General features: G+C 34.2%; 2 protein-coding genes across 2 annotated transcripts in view; one reads left to right on the forward strand and one right to left on the reverse strand.

Annotated features, from left to right (window-relative positions):
* LOC143024607 (epidermal retinol dehydrogenase 2-like) overlaps positions 1-1,387 on the reverse strand; it is a 130,357-nt gene extending 128,970 nt beyond the window's left edge. The window contains exon 1 of the mRNA XM_076183465.1: positions 1,268-1,387. The gene's annotated coding sequence lies outside the window, so the exon portion shown is untranslated. The remainder of the gene's footprint in view (positions 1-1,267) is intronic.
* A 393-nt stretch (positions 1,388-1,780) lies between these two features.
* LOC143024609 (uncharacterized) lies at positions 1,781-17,683 on the forward strand. Its single transcript, XM_076183468.1, has 6 exons — positions 1,781-1,863; positions 3,749-3,953; positions 5,067-5,215; positions 10,115-10,287; positions 12,331-12,454; positions 12,711-17,683. Exons 2-6 carry the CDS (start codon positions 3,749-3,751, stop codon positions 12,888-12,890), a joined length of 831 nt encoding a protein of 276 aa, XP_076039583.1. The 5' UTR covers positions 1,781-1,863; the 3' UTR covers positions 12,891-17,683.
* The last annotated feature ends 1,334 nt before the right edge of the window (positions 17,684-19,017 follow it).

Raw genomic sequence — 19,017 nt, forward strand, 5'->3', positions numbered from 1 at the left:
TCCCATTTCATTTCCACAATTCCAGGATGCTGACTATCAGGTCTATGTCAGATACTGCCAGATACAATACTTTGAGTTATTTCGTTTCTAAATACAGAACTAAAATACCGTCTACATATTACACGTTACTTCATTTATACAGCGACATGATTTTTATATTTGTTCAGAATAATTTTTCTTTATTGTCAGCGATTTTGATTTCGAATTGTCATTTTGCTGTTGTTTTTGTTCAAATCTCACGCTACATCCTGTAGGCCTATATCTTTACGAATATTTCCTCCTTTTATTTAATAATCTACGACGAGATATATGGTGGCCTGTAAGATGGAATGCCTAACATATATCGGTGAGCGTGTCTTGAAATATATCCACATCTGATCGTGTTTTCTTCCTGTCTGCAATAAGCCCTCCTTGTCGTAGGCCAATAAAATCTTATTTTTTCTACTTGGATATTACGGATAGATATGACTACAATTGTACTAGAAACGCCTCGATAATTTCCGTTTATCAATTAACGTTATTTATACACAATTGATAAAAATCAAAGCAAAATATATATGCTTACTTTTAATTTAATTCCAGACGAAATGATAGGATCTCTGCTTGAGTTGCCAGGTTCTCTATAAATATTAAACACGCGCCAACCGCTACACATCGAATGTGTGCAATTAATGCAAGGTCAATAGGTTATCAATAGCCTTTGACGTGAATCACCTCCCAGAGGTCTGTGACCTGCAACTTTAAAGAACTTGAGCAAACTGCCGCAGAAGCGTGACACTCCTCGAAAGCATATTGGATCACGTTAGACATATATTCCCGTATCAGTTACTTATTGGCATACAGACTGCATTGTATTTCGTAATTGAAAACCAACCATCCCATTGTTGGAGATCATATCATATAATATCGAAGAGATTTTAGTTATAGAAGTACTAAAGATGTTTAAGGAGGGTAGCAGAAAAAGGAAAGAATTGTAGTAGCGACCAATAATTCTTTCAATGATATAATGTCATACATAAAAATAAACTTCTGTACACTGACAACAGGTACCACATGGAAACGAAACATAAACTGATAGAAATCAATAAAAATACATGGTAAAATACATAAAGCACAAAACTGTTGCAAACTATGTGTCACATTCGGTTTCAGTGATATTTTCATTCTCCCTGACACAAATGACAATTGACAGTGTTCGTATTTGTAGCTACAGTGCTAACATTGTACAAATTCTTACCAATTTGGTTAAAAATATAGGGTTACGTACCTGCTCCCTTAGAGTACTTCCCCGTTCACGTGAAGTCACACACTACCAAAGCAGCAAGCTTCCTTGTTATGTGAATCCCTTACTAGTACCTTTTCCACCCCCACCCCTCCTTAATTGCTTGAGATGCCAGTTTGCTAATTCGTAGCTATCCGCCAATTTCAACGCTGAGCTGGAGTGAATTGACTTTTCATTTGATTTATGAAGATGTTGATCATTATAGAATGCGACTGATGAAACTGGAGGGTTTATCACATTTTTTCTAGTGTTGGAATATTAGAAAATAAACTTTGCTTTTAGATGTGCCGCATAGTATCTAAAACTTGTCTTATGTTTTGCACAAATATATATGCACTTGTGCGAAAAACTATATAAACCATTAGAAAATAGATGTATTTGATAGAATAATCTCATATTTTGAAATACTGTCACTTACCTTTAAATGATATTTTAGTTTGATGAATTAATTTAAGAAAATAGACAGGCGACAAATGTATCCCGATTCTAAAGATGAATGCCCGAACAGCTGACATGATGTAAACAAACTTGTGTGCACACACCCTTTGGAATCAATACACAAGGAGAGCGTATTTATAAAGGTATATGCATATAGGAACTCAGTTGAAGATAGAGTCATTTATGCATAGTGTTGAACATCTTCTATTTGATTATATATTTACACATTACTGAATATATAACAATTTACCGATTATTTATGTTGATCTGTGAGATTAGTAATAAAACATATTACTCATGGCATGTCAGTGAAAATTATCATGTTTAACTTTTAAAAATGCAAAGTATCTTGCCACATTTGATAACCTTCAATTATATGAGTTATAAAAAAGGAACCAAACTTTATTATCATATTAGATGGTAAATTTTTGTCATGCCAGTTTATTCAGAAACTAATCCCTTGATAAGATCATGATGATGATAAGATTCCATGTCTACTAGTTACACTTACACTTTGATGACTTCTGTTATTTATTATTTATCTATCCTGTATGCAAGAATATAACTTTTTACATATTTGTTCTCAAGAGATATATTTCCTCTAATGATACAAACTGTAATAGAAAATTACCAAGAACATATTATTGTGCTCATGACACAATACTAAGCAATTGATAAGTAAAGGCATGAAAACTCAGGGGAAATAGGTCATGGTTGCCAGAACATCAGAAAGAACTTGTCAAATACTTACTAGTCTGAGGGATATATACAGTTGTTGAACATGCCATTTCATTAAATTGTACTTAGTTATTGTCCAACATTACTACATGCCATGCACATGGAAAAGTAAACTTACCATGCCCAAATCCTGGGGCTATTATTGTTTGTGTGTGATCATTTCCAATTCAGAGTTTCATCAGAAATTATAAGTCTCGGAAAGTTAAAAAAGCAAGTTAAAGTATTTGTGTATAGAAAGGAAAATAATATTTTATTTTTTACTTCATTAAATATTCATCTAAATATTCTTATGGTATTTTGTTATCTCTCAATATAATATGCCCTGTAGCAGTTTTGATCCCAGTGGTACCAAACTGTATTACTAAGGTGTTAATTATTTTCTTGGATTTATTCTTCACTGGTACGATCGATCTACTACCCCTTCTCCAGAGTGAATATGTTTTACTCCATAAATGTTTACTACTTTTACTAGTTTATATATATTACTTTAGATGTTTCACCTTAAGAGAAAATAAATTTCACGATTGTTCATTTTCCTTTAAAGGTCTGATGAGTTATTGCAAACCACTTCTTTCTATTTTTGAAACAATAAGCAATGCCTAACATTTCACATGAAAAATCATTTTCATATCATAAGAGTCTAGTAGTAGGTTAAGATTTATGGATAGGAAGCATAAAATGATATTGAAACATGAATGATCCTGTCATGAATATGTGTACAAAAAAAAAGAATAATAAAATCAGTCTCACTTAATAAAACAATAAATACTGCCCAACTCTAGCCATATCCAGATAGCAAAGCAACATTTATTCTGTGAGTGATATATGGGACTATCTGGTAGTTATTGCTATTTGATTGAGAGCTGTGGGTTCCTGTAGGAGAGATCTTAGGCAACAGATTGATTGATTGATTGATTCCATCACTAAAAATATCCACTAGTTACACTTTTGATACACATTCCAAGTCTTTATGTTGATATGATTTATGTCTTATAGAATTAATTTTTTCTTCTTTCTTTTTCTTTTCTTTTGCAATGTATCTACTATGCTATGTGGACCTTGTTATTTTTTATCAGAAAAACTTTGCTGTGTTTCTCAGCTAGGAAATAAAAAGCAATTTTATTTTTTATTTTTATTTATAACCTCATCTTGTTTTAATTATTTGAGATACAGATAATTGAGTGTTAGTGAGACACACTAGTAAGTGATGTACAATATGTTTAATTTTTAGGCTCTTGACTAGTCTTGATTATTCTTATCAGTTATATATTATCTACTTCTTCCTTTCAGATGGGGTTACTTCCATTGCATTCAGGCAGCAGTGAGGGTAGTATTCCCTATCGCCAAATTATGCTTGGACTTGCAGCTGGATTTATGGTCCCAGTTCTTCTACCATTCCTTCACTTTGGCATAATTTCTCATCTCTGGGATGAATATAATTTCAAAGTTGACCCAAGAACTTGCAGTTGCAGTTGCTGGGACACAATATTTAAGGGTGAGTGACCTCTTTTTTTTTCTCATATGATTGGACTACATTTTCATCTTTATGTTTTGATACATAACCAGTATTTAAGGGACTAATCCATGGAATTGAAAAAAAAAAATTGCTTTTTTTTTTTTTTTTTGCACATGTCATTATATAGCCAAATAAGAGGGAGTGTAAGTTAAGGAAGAAGTTAATTTAGAGTCAGTATAGAATTATTTTAATCTAAGGCTAGACTTTTTATTCATTGGGTTACGGGCACCATGGATCCTTCCCCATAGGTTGAAGGACGAAATAGAAATAAAAATAAAAAATTGCCCCCAACACATATATTTATTTTTAGGAGACCATATTGTCAGGTCGGAGGAAATAGAAAAACATTTTTTTCAGCTTTGTTTCATTTATACCCTCTCACTGGCCAGGCTAATGAGCACACAAGCTACTATATATACCAAGCTTTGTATGTTTTCTGCAGATGGTGGATCCAATTTTTTTTTTTCTTTTTTTATTATTATTTTATTTATTTATTCATTTATTTATTTTTCTTTTCTTTTTTTTTACTTTGATCATTATACAACCCAGTGACAAAAAAAGTCTGGCCTAAGGAAGTTACATCCATCAGGGCTACATGTGGTGGTCCTGCAAGATGGACATTGAAGCTGCCCATTTTCAAAACCCATCAATCTCCTCACTTCTGTCTAGAGGTGCATGATAATTGATCTCCAGTCATGGGCTGAGATCTCTCTTTATCAACTTCAGTTTTATTATTATTTTTTTCACACTTTTTCTTCATTTCTGGAGAGCTGATAGCTTGAGACTGCTGTCATGGAAACAGTCCCTCACAGATGCAACACAAGCAAAAATCCAAAATTTCTTTCCAGAGAGATTACTATGGTGCTGCAAATTTTTCACATTGTAAAACTCAAGGCAATGGCTGATTGGTTTGATTTGTCTCGTCCATGTCTTTTGGCAGCATTATCTACAACATTCTGTGAAAAAAAAGAAAGAATCATTAGGAACCCCCAAAAAAGCCTACATCAAGCTAGACTGACTCACATTGTATTATTAGATTATTGTTATTGAATTATATGATGACTGATAATTGTATTTTCATGATTCTTTTAGGTGTGTATGAGAGGGGTCCAGCTGGTTTCAAGCACATTTACTTCAATGTCACATCAAACACATTTAAGATATGGATTGTAACAGTTCTGGCTGTTATTTTGACATATGAAGCAACAAAGAGAGTAGTTCATCTACTTTTAGCACGGGAAGTAAGTTAAAAGTGAAAATTATTATGTTTTTTCATTCACGATTTTACTTTTATTGTTGAGTTATAAACATTTGTTGTTTACATATCTTTAGAGCTTACTGGATGGGAATATATTCTTATGATAACATTTATTTGAATTTGAATTTATAAGTCTGCAAAGAATACTTGACCTTTTCTCTCTGTCTGTGTGTTTGCATAGTCGTGCATCACAGAAGAGTTTGATTTCAAAATGTTATTTCTCACTCAACATTCTTATTAAACTTGTTACCAAAATGTATACAAGTTACTTGTATACATTGTAGTAGAATTTTTACTTAATTTATCTTAAATCTATGTAGGACAAAAGATGGGTACTTGTTTGTGTTGGTTTCACAAGATGGGCAGCTAAACTAACCATTTTTAGAATAAGTCAGCCCCTTTCACCTCCATGATTAGGTGCAACCCAGAGGGACATTTGGTCTCTGAATTATGCCAAGATCTCTTCAACTGCATTTCTTACACCTTTCCACACATAGAGAGTTGATAATTTGCAAGTGCTTGCCTCTTCTTACTTTTATCCAGTAACATAAGAAAACAGTATCACACCAGTACACACAGACAGCTTAAGTTAATTGAGAGAGATCTTTGGCCAAGTTCAGATTGATTTTGAAAAGGGGCAGCTTTGCTGTCCATCTTGCAAGACTACCACATGTAGATACTCATCAGTGATTCCTATTGAGATGTATACATTGTGTGTATTTACCTAGTTGTATTTTACGGGGAGGGGAGCTATACTCGTGGTGTCCCGTCTTCATATCTCATTTTATCTAAACTATTTTTAAATTGATGTATTGTTTTTGCCTACACCACTTTCTCATCTAACTTGTTCCAACTGTCTATTACTCTGTGAGGAAAGCTGTTCTTTTTCAGATCTCTTCTATTGCTGTCTTTCTTGATTTTCTTTCCGTGCCCTCTTGTATTTCTGTTATCCCATTTTATCAGATTCTCTCTATCAATAATTTCTATGCCTTTCATGATTCTGTAAATAGCTATCAAATCTCCTCTCTCTCTTCTTTGCTCTAGTGTTTGTAGTTCAAGTTTTGCTAGTCTCTCTTCATATGATAGTTTTGAGTGTGTTTTTTTATACATTTTTTTGTACTTGGTGACCACATCGTTGCTGCATATTCCAATCTTGGTCTTATCAGAGTGGTTAGAATTTTCTTCACCATTTCTTCATCCAGGTATGTAAATGCCACTTTGATTGTTCTTATTAAATTATAAGTTTCTCCAAAAATCTTATTTATATGTTTCTCAGGTGACATATTATTCATAACAATGACTCCCAGGTCCTTCTCATTTTCTACTCTTTTTATTCCTTCTTCTCCCAATTTATATGATCCTGTTATTCTGATTTTGCTTTTTCCAAATTCCATTATACTACACTTTTTAGTGTTGAACTCCATCTCCCACTTCCTACTCCATTCCCATACTTTATTTAGATCACTCTGTAGTGACTCACAATCTTCTTCTGTGTTCACTTTTTTCAATAGTTTTGCATCATCTGCAAAGAAGCTCATATAACTTTCAATTTCTTCATCCATATCATTAATGTATATAGCAAACATTATTGGGGCCAGAACTGTTCCTTGTGGAACACCGCTTATTACGTCATCCCATTTTGAGTGTTTGTCTCTTATCACTACTCTCATTTTTCTTTCTTGCAAAAAAGTCTTCCATCCATTTAAGCAGTTTGCCCTGTATTCCTCCTTCAGTTTCTAATTTCTTAAGCAACTTCTTATGTGGTACTTTGTCAAAAGCTTTTTTTAGGTCTAGAAATGCACAATCAGCCCATCCATCTCTTTCTTGTATTATATCTATTAGCCTTGAATAGAAACATATTAAATTGGTGACGCATGATCGTCCTTGTTTGAATCCAAATTGCCTTGGATTTAGCACGCTGTTTTTTTATGAATATTTTACCCATTTACTTTTGATAATTCTTTCACAAATTTTTGCTATTGTACTTGTTAGAGAGACTGGTCTATAGTTGGTAGGGTCTTCTTTATTTCCTCCTTTATAAATGGGTACTATATTTGCTTTTTTCCAATCTTCTGGAACTTTTCCTTCTTTCAAGGAACTATTGATTATGCTATGTATTTTGTCTGCCAGTTCATTTCTGCATTCTTTCAAAATCCAGTTTGCTATTTCATCTGGTCCATGCAATTTTCTAACATCAAGATTACTGAAGTGTTTCATTATTTCATTCTTTGTTACTTCTATTTCTTTCATAGGGGGGACTTTCTCCTTCCATTCGATCTCTTCCGGTTGTATATTCTCCCTTGTAAACACTGATTTAAAATGTCTGTTCATAATTTCCACCATTTCTATTTCCTCTGTGTATTCAACTCCTCCTTGTCTTAATTTCTCCAAATCTTGTTTGTTTTTCAGTTTGTTGTTTACAAATCTATAAAATAGTTTTGGTTGATCTTTACATTTTTCTATGACATCTTTTTCATATTTTCTCTTTTCCTCTCTGCACGCTTGTACATATTCATTTCTATAACAAGTATATATTTTCCATTTTTCAGGTCTTTTGTATTTCTTCAATTTGGTCCAAGCTTTGTCTCTTTTGTCTTTTAACTCCCTATAACTTTTGTTGTACCAGCACTTTACATATTCTTTTTCTTGTTTTTGTCTTGGGACATACTTTTCCACTCCTTTTTTATCAATTTTTGTCAAAATATTCCATTTCTCTTCTACTGTTGTATCTTCTTTGTGTATTCTTTCCCAGTTTTCATTTTGAAAGAATTCTCTTATTTTATAAAAAGAAAAAAAAAATCATACATCAATCTTCCTTTTATATATTTTTCATTTCTTTTCATGTATTTTTTCTCGCTTAGTTCTAGTTCTATCAATATGTGGTCACTTTTACTTATTGGTGCCTGGTATTCTATCTTTTCCACTATTTCAGGTTCTGATGTGATTATTAGGTCTAGTCTTGATGGTTCTTCTTCATTTCTATACCTAGTGTTCTCTTGAATCCATTGTGTCATTGTGTGGTCAATAATCATCTCAAGTAGAACATTTCCCCATGAGTCTTCTCCACCCTTTATGGTCATCTCTTCCCAGCAGACTTCTTTGCAATTAAAGTCACCCATCATAACTATTCTTCCTCCATCTTCCATTATCTTGTTTAATGTTATTCTTGTGTCTTCTAACATACTTTTATGTTCACTCTCTTCCCACGAGGCTGTTTTTGGGGGCATGTAGTTTATTACAAACTTTCTGCTCTTCTTATCTCTGTCTTCTACTTCTATGATAATCATTTCTTCTCTATTCTTTCCATATGTGACACTCTTCACGTTTATATCCTTCTTAGCCAGGAACATAACTCAACCCCCTTGTTTTATCTCTCTGTTTCTAATCCAATAATTATATGCGTTGTGTCCTATGCTGTGGGGTGGTAGTGGACCTTTTAATTTTGTCTCTACAATTCCCATTATGTCCGGTTCTTTTTCCTTCAGATACTCGTTCAGTTCATTCGGTCCTGTTATTAATCCATCTATATTTGTGTAGGACACTCTTAACTTTCTGTTATTTCCATTGTATTTTCTGTTTCTTTTTTGTTTCTCTCTGTTATGGTCCATTTCCTCACTTTCATATTCACTACTCTCCAGTAGAATTTTTCTTTTTCTGACTCCGTTCTGTTCTCGTTTTTTTCTTTAGCTTCTTGCCTTTTCATTTTTTCTTCCTCTCTTTCCTCTTTATTCATTTCTCTTTTTATCCATACCTTTTTATATTGTTCACTTGCTGCTAGCTTCCCTGTTTTTGCTAAGATATTCTCTGCTGTTGTTTGTGACCTGAATTTAATCTTAATTGGTCTGGTCTTACCTGTACTATATTTTCCGAGCCTAAACATCTCTTCAATTTGTTTCATGATTTCAGGTTCATCTTCCTGAACTAATTCTAGTAAACTGTTTACTTTTTCTTTTTCCTCTTTAATTCTTGTGGTTCTATTTTGGTTAAATTTCTCTTCCATTCCTAATATGATTATACATTTCTTTTTGTCTGCTAAGTCTCTTACTATATTCTCCTTCTGTCTCATCACTTTAATAACTGAGTCTTCTATTTGTTCTTTCATTTGTTGTTTAATTATATCAGAAAATGCAACTTTACTGTCTTGGATTTTTTTTCCAGCCCTGTGCTTCCTTTGCTATGGCCTCTTTATTGTCTTTATTATTCCTCTTTAATTCCTCATTCTCTTCTTTAACTTCTTTTAACTGTCTTTTTAATTCTTCTATTTCTAAAGTTAAGTTTTTGTTCGCCTTCTCTAGTTCTTCCAATCTTTCAACTCTTTGTGCAGTTTTGGCTACGTAACCGAACCTGTTTTCCCAATGCTCGGACATCTTATCAAATTTCTCCTCTAGTCTTGCCAATCGGGGGAGGTTGGTATCACCCCCCCCCTCATTAAATCCCTGGAAACTATTATCATCACCTTCCACTGTGCTGCTCTTATCTATACTGTACTTCTAATCTTTACATTTTTGTTGATCCCATCATCACCAAAGTCAACGTCATCAGTCCGCCTTTTGTTTACAAGACGCCTGGCCTCCTGGACCATGTCCCCCTCTTCCTCATTTCCCTCAATAATCCCTACCTTTCTCCTTCCCTATCACCCTCCCACTATACCACGAGCTCTCCCCTTCCTTATAAATACAATAAGGCACTTCCTGGACGTTGAGATCCACATAGATTTTCCTTTTTCTTCGGAACTCTAGTTCTCGCCATCCATTCAACGAAAGGGTGTGTATGTGTTTATCTTTGAATCTAATTTTTTCTGTTATGAACCTGTCCTGGACAGCAAGAATATACATTTGAATAATTTCCTTGATGACATAGAGACTGTTCTTATGGTTGACAGCTGCGGTGGTCAATGCTGGTATTGTTGGGCTGCAGTGTATACCCACACTACTATTCTTGGTGGTCCTACTTCAATTACTGGAATGATGAATTCTACCATCACTGGAATCATCAGCTCTTCTTCTCCATAACTGAAATGATATCAACTATCGCTGTTGTGTACTTAATGGACAAGTAAGTATTAATAACATTTCTGTGAAATAGATATCAGAAAAAGAATTATAATACATTTAAAAAATAATTTACTTTGTGAAGTAATCAAATCCTCTTCTCCTCCACAACCTCCCCTGCTTCCCTATCCCACCATTCACCACCCCTCCCATCCTCCCCATTCCACACACCATCCCTGCACACCCTGTGGCTCCCTTTCCAAACCATCCCCCCTCCCCCCCTGCACTCCTTCTCCTCCTCTCTCTCATAAGCAGTTCACTCTAAGCACCTTCCTACCTTTCATCCTTTTCCTCTTTCACCATCAATCCTCCACTCTCGACTCACCTTCCAGAAAATGATCTGATATCCCCCACTCTCTCCCTTTAGAACATGTACATCCTTAACTCTTCCTATTATACTCCTATTTACCACTACATAGTCCATTAACACTCTATCTACCACCCTTCCATCCACCACCCTTTCCCATGTGTACTTATGCTTGACTTTCTTCCTAAACACTGTATTTGCTATCATCAACTCTCTTTCTAGACACATCTCCACCATCAACTCTCTACTACGATTCTTTCCTGGAACTCCACACTTCCCAACTACTCTGTCTATTCATTCATTTCCTACCCTAGCATTAAGGTCTCCCAATGCTACTATATTGATGTTTCTCCCTAATCTCTCTATGCACTCATCCATCCAAAAAGCCTCCCTTTCTTCTACACTCTTCTCACTACCAGGCCCATGTACACTAACAAAAACCCACATCTCCTTTCCCAGTTTCACCTTCATCCACATTAACCTTGAAGAAACCTCCTTCCACTCCACTATATGTTTACCTATCTCTTCACTTACTAGTATAGCCACCCCTTCTCTCCCTCATCCTCTCTTCACTTCTGAGAACCTCCTAGACCCTCTTATGCCTTTACTTTTTTTTACAGCCAATACTCTGTCTGGGGTATTGGCTGCATGTTATTGTGGCAAAGTAGCATGCAGTTGATGATTTAGGGTCTGTATGGGGTGCCTCTAGACCAGAACCACACATCATTTTATCTGTGATAGAGGAGGACTGTTCACAGAGAAATTATGTGGACAAGGTGCAGGGATGACCCGTCATCCAGGAGGTGCTAAGATGAGAGGGAGGGTGGAGGGGTGTGGAGTGTATTCAGGGATGGAATGGGTGGGAATGATTTTATGCCTTTTCCTTTTTGGCTACCTCCCTTGTAAGGGGGAAAAAGCCTTGGTATATGTATGTATGTATGTATTATACTGCGACTCTCCCTACATTATGCTGTCCCCCAACCCTTTGTTACTGTCCTGTACCATTTCTCTGAATATTCATTTCCTTTTTTCACCTACCCTGTGGTGGGGGGTAGAGTGCTGCCACCAAGTCTTCCCACTTGAGTTGTAAGAGGCGAGAAAAATGGGATGGGGATTAGGACTAGGCATCATTCTCCCTGTACTTTCATTAGTGACACAAATAGTCCTACACTAGTGCATTACAGACAACAGTCCAAAGTTTCATTACAGAGAGATCTATGGGAGGACCCAAAGACCATTGTCTGCCTCTGTGCAACTGCATGTTATCAGTCACAGAAAATTGAGGAGATAATTATTATTTTTACCTCAACATCTATCTGGAGTTGCAGCCCCAAGAGACTGACTCTCAGTGTCTGGACAGGCTCAAAATCTCCATCAGCTCAAAGTTATTTTCCCCCCAACTTTTTCACATGAAGACATAAAAAGAGCTAACATCAGTAATCGCTTTCCTCCTCTTGCTCCTGCTAGCCAGTAACATTAAAATATACCCACAGTTGTACGACATAGAAAACAATCCTAAATTTCCTCCCAGACTGATTTATGGGTGACTCCAAAAACACTTCCCTGCTACTGTGTCTGCAGGTTTCTTGTCATTGAAACTTCAGTTAACTGTAATTGTTGTTGTGATTGTGAGTACCGGGTAACTGATAGTGTTTCAGATGTAAACAAATGTCAGTGTTTTTTTTTTATTCAGGTTTAATTTTTTAAATCTAAATATTGTATTTTTCTTGTCAATCACAGAAGTGTTGCAATAACATCAGGAAGGATCCTCATCATTGTCAACATTGCCATTCTGCATGTTCTTTCTGCTGGGTTTGACCAGTTCATAGAAAATGTTGTAAGGGGTAATGGAATGCTACATCAGGTAAGATATGTGTCTTTCACATTTTTTCCAATGTTTTTATTTCTATGTACTCTCTCCATGGGACCTGCAAACATTGATCCTACAGGGAAATCAAAGACATAATTTCCCAATTTTCTGTATGATACTTATGGCATTTGTTTATGCATCTGAATTGACTTAAACACATACATACACTGTGAGGTTAACAGTCATTTGCTTGCTATGATAGATAGTTGTAGTTTATTTGTTCTCACAATATCCTCTGATATGGTTACAGGTTCTTCGTGACATCTTCTTCATGATTCCCGACATGATGCTCATTACTGTTCCTCTCTTTGAACTTGGTCGTCTTGCCAAGGCTCACCAGGTTCCTGCTGCATACCTTGTGTCAAATCGCGAGTTCCTTGCATCAGTGGCATTCATATTTTTGGGCTGGTTGGTTTGTATGATCCTCTAAGGGAGTCCAATTGGTGTCAACCATGGCAGATGGCCTTGTGAACCTATTATTTTTTTAACAAGTGGAGGTGCTGTAAAAAATATCCAAGTATATTTTTACAATATATGAATATTAACAACATAAATCAAGTGTTCAGTAGGAAATAATACTTTTTGAAATATGAATAGGTATGATAGTACATGTCCTATTAAAAAAAAGTGGTAAAGTATTGAATGAGCTGTACATTGGCGGTTACTTTAAGAATATATCGGGATCTAGTGCAGTTGCTGACTGTGAAATCTCATAGAGCCAAAATTGTAAATAATATCTGGGTTTTTATGAAGTAAAATTTTGTTGCCTTAATATTTTGGTGATACATGTTTAGGACTTAGGAAAATGAAAGTAATATAGAATTTCATGTAAAAGTGCTATGTTTAGTTTCATGGATGCAGTAATGAGCAGAACAAAGCTATGTTGGAAAGTTAGTTGTTTATGTTATTTGTATTTTTGTAGTCTTGTTATGAAATGTTCATACAGTATTGCTGTTGTTCCCTTAAAAGTATTCATATGTTCCACGTCCTTAGATATCCATGCATAATCCTGACATAGGTCAGATGTTTGTGTTTTAATAGATCTATATTCATTCCAAAGCAAAACCTCTGATGCATAGGTGATTTAGTTTTCCCCAGAGATTTTTGTATATTCCAGATCCTTGAATATTCATATATAATTCAGGCATAGATCAGATATTTATGTTTGATGGAGTTACATTAATTTCTTTGGTTATTTAGGTGAGTTAGTTTTCATTTAAATTTTTTCATGTACTCCAAGTCCTTGGAATATTATTTAATAGTTCTGGCAAAAGTGGTACATTTATGTTTGATAGGGTTACATTAATTTAAAATAGAACTATTCAGTTACTTTGGTGATTTAATTGTTAGTAAAGATTTCTATACATTCCAAAGAGAACCCTTTACTTACTTTGATGATGTAATTGTTAGTAAAGATTTCTATACATTCCAGGTCCTTGAATAAGCTAATGCAACTGTGGCATTAGTTAACACTTGTATGTATTATAGCTACATTCATTTGTAAGAGGACCCTTTCATTGATTAGGTATTTTATTTTTAAATGTTTTGTACATTTTAGGGCCTTCAATATTTGTACAATGACATTTATGTTTTAATCTTTTTGCTGTGGAAAGTGTTTGCTTTAGCTGGGTGGGTGACAGCAATAAATTACAACAAAATTGTTACATGAGGTAGCTTCAAGATGATACTTAACCTCTTGAATATGATGATGCCTGTGTATGTGTCACGAGCTGCAAGTGGGGTTTATGAGGATGCCAGCATCAGTTTCCTGATTATATTAATTTTGGTAGTTGTAGCTGAGTGACTCCTACTTTCTTTGAATAGGCTTGCTTATGCTTTCTGTGATGTTATAATTATTCAGGGTGAAAGAGAATGAGTTTAACAGCAGTAACTTTATATTTTGTAATGCACATATTGTGATGCATCATCGTACATCAGGCAACCTGATGTATGCATAAATATTTGACTCATATTGAAGAGGTTAATATCCTCATTTTGGAGGTTTCACCCTGTGAAATAGCATTGCCATCTGGTAGATAAAATAAATATTAGGGTTGTAAAACACAGCAAAAGGGTTAATAGAGCTGTATTCTTTTAAAAAGTGACCCATTAGTAGCTTTATGGTTTACTTCTAATTTTTTCCATGATAGTTATGGCACCAATATGTGAAATTCCAAGCTTTAGAACAAATGCACATTCCATAATTTGGTCGTACAAATTATTTATTTTCTCTTATAAGAGTCATTTTACACTCTGTGAATCATTATACTTACACTGTTGATTAAGGTGCGCTCATATTCTTGTTATTGTGATTGGGTAATGCACATTTACAAACTTTCAATTATTAGTTGATCATAGTGTAGTTGACACAAAGTGATCTTTCCATGCCTCTTTGAAATCAAAAGGATGAATATTATGTGTGTTTTATAGAATTATCTCGAATTTATTGACTACTGCATAAGAATATGAACTTGATTTATTGTATCTTCATGTGATTTATCCTTGTTGTCAATTTTGGTCTTTCAGTTCACCAAGTGACTTCAGTTGTCATATTCCTGTTCAGGTATGCTCTATCACTAAGTAATGATTTCCCTGTATGATTTATTAATATGACTTGATGATATGAATATAGGAAAAGTTGTCACTTAGTAACAAAACATACCTTTTTTTATAATGACTTTTAAAAGCTGAAATTTGTTTAGAGATTTGAAAGATCAGAATCAATAGATTTTGATCTGGGCTTCTGTGTTGAAAATGTTATTGGTGAATCTCTAGGTTATTATGTCAAAGCAAGTTAAGGTCTTCAGATTGCTAGATCTGTAAATGTATGTTGTCAGGAGATTAGTAGTGTATTCATCCTTTTTTGAAAAAGAATTTAAATTCTTTAAAGTGATAAGGCTAAAAAAATAAGTGAAGCTACTACATATAATTTTATGGGCTGATTAGGACTACAGAACTTTGCAACAGTTTACAACCAAGCAGAATTTTGTATGACATTATAAAGTATTAAAGTTTGAATGTGTAATGTGTCATGAAAAGAATGTGTTATACCATTGTAATAATATTACTCTTTCCTTGTTGCCATGGAAACATTCATTAGAAAACTTTACAAGACGCACTTATTTATAGACAGTTTCATATTTCATTCATAGCAGAAATACAATGGATTCTCAAAGTAGAAAGTACTATAATTAGAAGAATAGATGAATTTTGGCACAAAACAAGCAGAAACAGGAGGCCCATTATTGTTGCCTAAAATGCAAGTTTTTATATCTTGTGAATATAATTTTTCTTATAGCGTTATATACAGTCCTGTCATGTTATTTGTGCCTCCAGGAGCTCAGTTCTCCTGTATATGAACAACCCAAGCTTGTGGGCATGTGTGAATTGCTTGTACAAGTGCGTATACATTTTCTGAACTATATTTTTTGATAACTAACACAAATAAATTTGCAACATTTCATGATCAGCAGCTAAAGCCTTACATTCTACATCAGTGCGATGATTAAGGGGGTAAAAGGTGTGCTTCTTTGAATTTTGTCGTGTTGCTAACAGTGCAGTGATATTTGTTTCATTCCCAGTATATTTTGTATATGATTATCATAACTTACATATTTTTCTTTTGTATATGTCACTTGAATATTGAATTTGTATATTTTTTATGGACATTTTTGTGATATAATTCAATTTGTCCCACAAAATGCAATGTATTATTAGGTCATTGGTTTGGACAAAAGCCGGCCAACACAATTTTACTGCACTGTATAATTTTTTACAGTGTTATTTATGTAAGTATAACATTAATGTTTGCACTGGTTATGCTATGACTGGGCATAGACCTGGAAATTTTGATTCAATAACCAATATTGATTTGTATAGTACTGATAACATTTATTCTGGTATCTCCTGCAATTTTCTGTATTGTCTCAGCAGGAAAGTTATCATTATCTCATTCCATTTCTGTGTATTTTTTACTCAATTTGTGAGCTTGAGTGTTAGCCCTGGTTATTCTCAGTAGTTCTAGCTTTTTCTATACTTGAATGAACTATTTTTGGGTATCAGTTAAATTTTTGTATTTATGTACCCATTATCACTTTATCTATCACTAATTAAACTTTTGAGGAAATTATCACATACAAACAAGAATGTGTGTGACTGATTAACACAAACTTGATTGCCTTAACTTGAAAATCACAGCTAAGTCTACAGTTATGGAATTTGTGGTTTTTATAAATAGCAGTAATTATAGGGCTGTCTTAGGTACTTTATTAAGCACGAAAACATAGTTGGTATACAGTAGTGTTTGTAAGGAAAAAATATATACATGCATATATGCACTTGTATGTGTATATGGTTATGTGTGTATATACTGTATATATATGACTGGAAAAAGTTTTGGGAAAAAGTAAGATTATGGAGACAAAGAAGAGACCTGTAAATGTAAAAATTAAAGAAAGTAGCTTGAATGAGGTAACAAGTCTTGTATGTTTGGGAATGAATGTTTTGGTAAATGGATCTTACATTGATGAATGCATGAATGGCAACTGTAGCTGTATAGAGTGTTAGGGGATAAGTTGAAAATATTAGATCAAAGTGTGGTATAGTGTAGAGCATGGAAGAAATAGTGCCAGCTATATGGAGGTAAATTTTGGATATGACTGTAGCTTATTGGAATGGAAAAAACAGCAGAAATATTTGAGGAGTGTGTGTTGCATAAGGAAATGGAGAGTGTTAAATTGGAGAGAGGAGACAAATATAAAAGAGAATGTAGAAGAAAAAACTCAGCCTTGTAGAGATTTGATGTGTGGAAATAATGAAAAGGTATATTGGTCAAGGAAAGAATGATTCAGGAAGGAAATACAGGAGATGAATGGGAATACTGAAAGTAAGGGAATGAACCGTTTGGAAAGGCAAGGTATCAACATGAAGAAGCTGAGCAAAGATTTTTGTGCAAGACAGAAATAATTGGAAAAAGTATGTGGTAGAAGAGACTAGATTTGGAGGAGAAAGCAGAAAGTTAAGGAGCTTAAATGGGAGGATCACAAACTGAATAAGAGGAGCATAATGGTAAGTAGAAAAGATTTGTTTGGTTCTCACCTTTATTGTGTTTTTATGTTAAATTGTTCTAATGTGAAATGACAAGTAGTCTCATCCTTCCCCAAGTATAGTTTTGATGACTGAGATACCTTTACTGAGGAAGAATGCAAAAACTGAATATATATATATATATATATGTATATATGCACATATACATATTGGTCAAATTCGGTAAACTTTGGCTATAGCCATCGGTTAGATCCATAAAAAAATTTAGTGTGTCCATGGGGCAGTGGGAAACTATATATTTACCTAGTTGTGTTTACCTGTGTTCCATGTCTTGTATATCAATCAATCTATTGCCCCAGATCCTTTATGCAGGTGACCCACAGCTCCCAAATAATGACAGTGGCCACTGGATTGACCCACAAGTCATTCAAAGAACAGATACTGTGTTGTTGTCTGGATAAGGCAGTGTAGAATGTGTCTTTTGTATGGTGGTTGTATTAGGGATTTTGAGTCAGTGGCCATGCCTGTTCCATAATTTTTCTCTTTCTCTTCTTTATCCTTTCTCTTTAAGCTTTCCCCATTTTACTTCTGCAATCTCTTTAATGTATATTTTCATTTTCACTCCCCCATCCCCAATTTAGTGCTGAAGGGGTCATGTGAAGCTGAATAAAGTAGTCTGGCATTAGTCATAGTAAAATGATTAAGTGCCACTGAGTATTGATGGAGTTGATTAAGATAGGTTTAACTTAATATTACAAAAGGGATCATGTGCATGTGAATAAAATGTCCTGGGTACTTGGTAAAGAAAGGGTTATTGTACTGTGTTATTTCATTTTTTCTTTGCTTCTTTGATGTAGAGGTGATTTGGTTTAAAATACACTTTGTATCCATAAAGGTACTGGAGTAAAAAATAATATATGGTGTAAATAAATTAGAAATACACTGCATAACTCATAAGCATACATAATCAGGTGCATAATGTTGTGGGTAAAATATGTAGACTTCTTAATTAACATGATTTTTACTTTTAATCACATTAACATTTTTGTCATTCTATGCATATTTTGTGTCAGTAGCTATATTGTAAGAGAATTTGTACAGTCTATGTTTTCCTTCATGTTTGTAGCTGAAGATGTATATTGATATATATTATAATTATGGACTTGAGATCAATGTAAACATTATATACCAGGATGTATGTTTCAAGCACACCTGTGTAATGCAGTAAGATTAGCCTGTACCAATTTTATATGCATCTGTCAATATTTCATAAATGCAGATTTCAGTGTCTAATGTTGGTAATGCATAATATTATTGTTCAAATATTACCTATATGGAGAATTTTTAAGAATGTAGCTGGATGTTTTTTATATGATCTTTACACAAATGACTAAAGGTTGCTTAGTTCTGTGTCTTTGTACAAAATACTTGAGTGGCGATTCTTGAGTGTAGGCTTGTATTTCATGAATTCCTACAATACCCAGTGAAACAAACACTACCATAAAGGAGTT

The sequence above is a fragment of the Oratosquilla oratoria genome, chromosome 4, assembly GCF_046742065.1.
Source record: "Oratosquilla oratoria isolate Oo_2021 chromosome 4, ASM4674206v1, whole genome shotgun sequence".
NCBI lineage: Eukaryota > Metazoa > Arthropoda > Malacostraca > Stomatopoda > Squillidae > Oratosquilla > Oratosquilla oratoria.

Excerpts from the sequence above, each read along its gene's own strand:
- LOC143024609 (XM_076183468.1), top strand. The coding sequence starts at position 3,749 with ATGGGGTTACTTCCATTGCATTCAGGCAGCAGTGAGGGTAGTATTCCC. Across the intron at positions 5,216-10,114 it reads ATCTACTTTTAGCACGGGAA|CTGCGGTGGTCAATGCTGGT; the intron begins GTAAGTTAAAAG and ends TATGGTTGACAG. Across the intron at positions 12,455-12,710 it reads GTAATGGAATGCTACATCAG|GTTCTTCGTGACATCTTCTT; the intron begins GTAAGATATGTG and ends ATATGGTTACAG.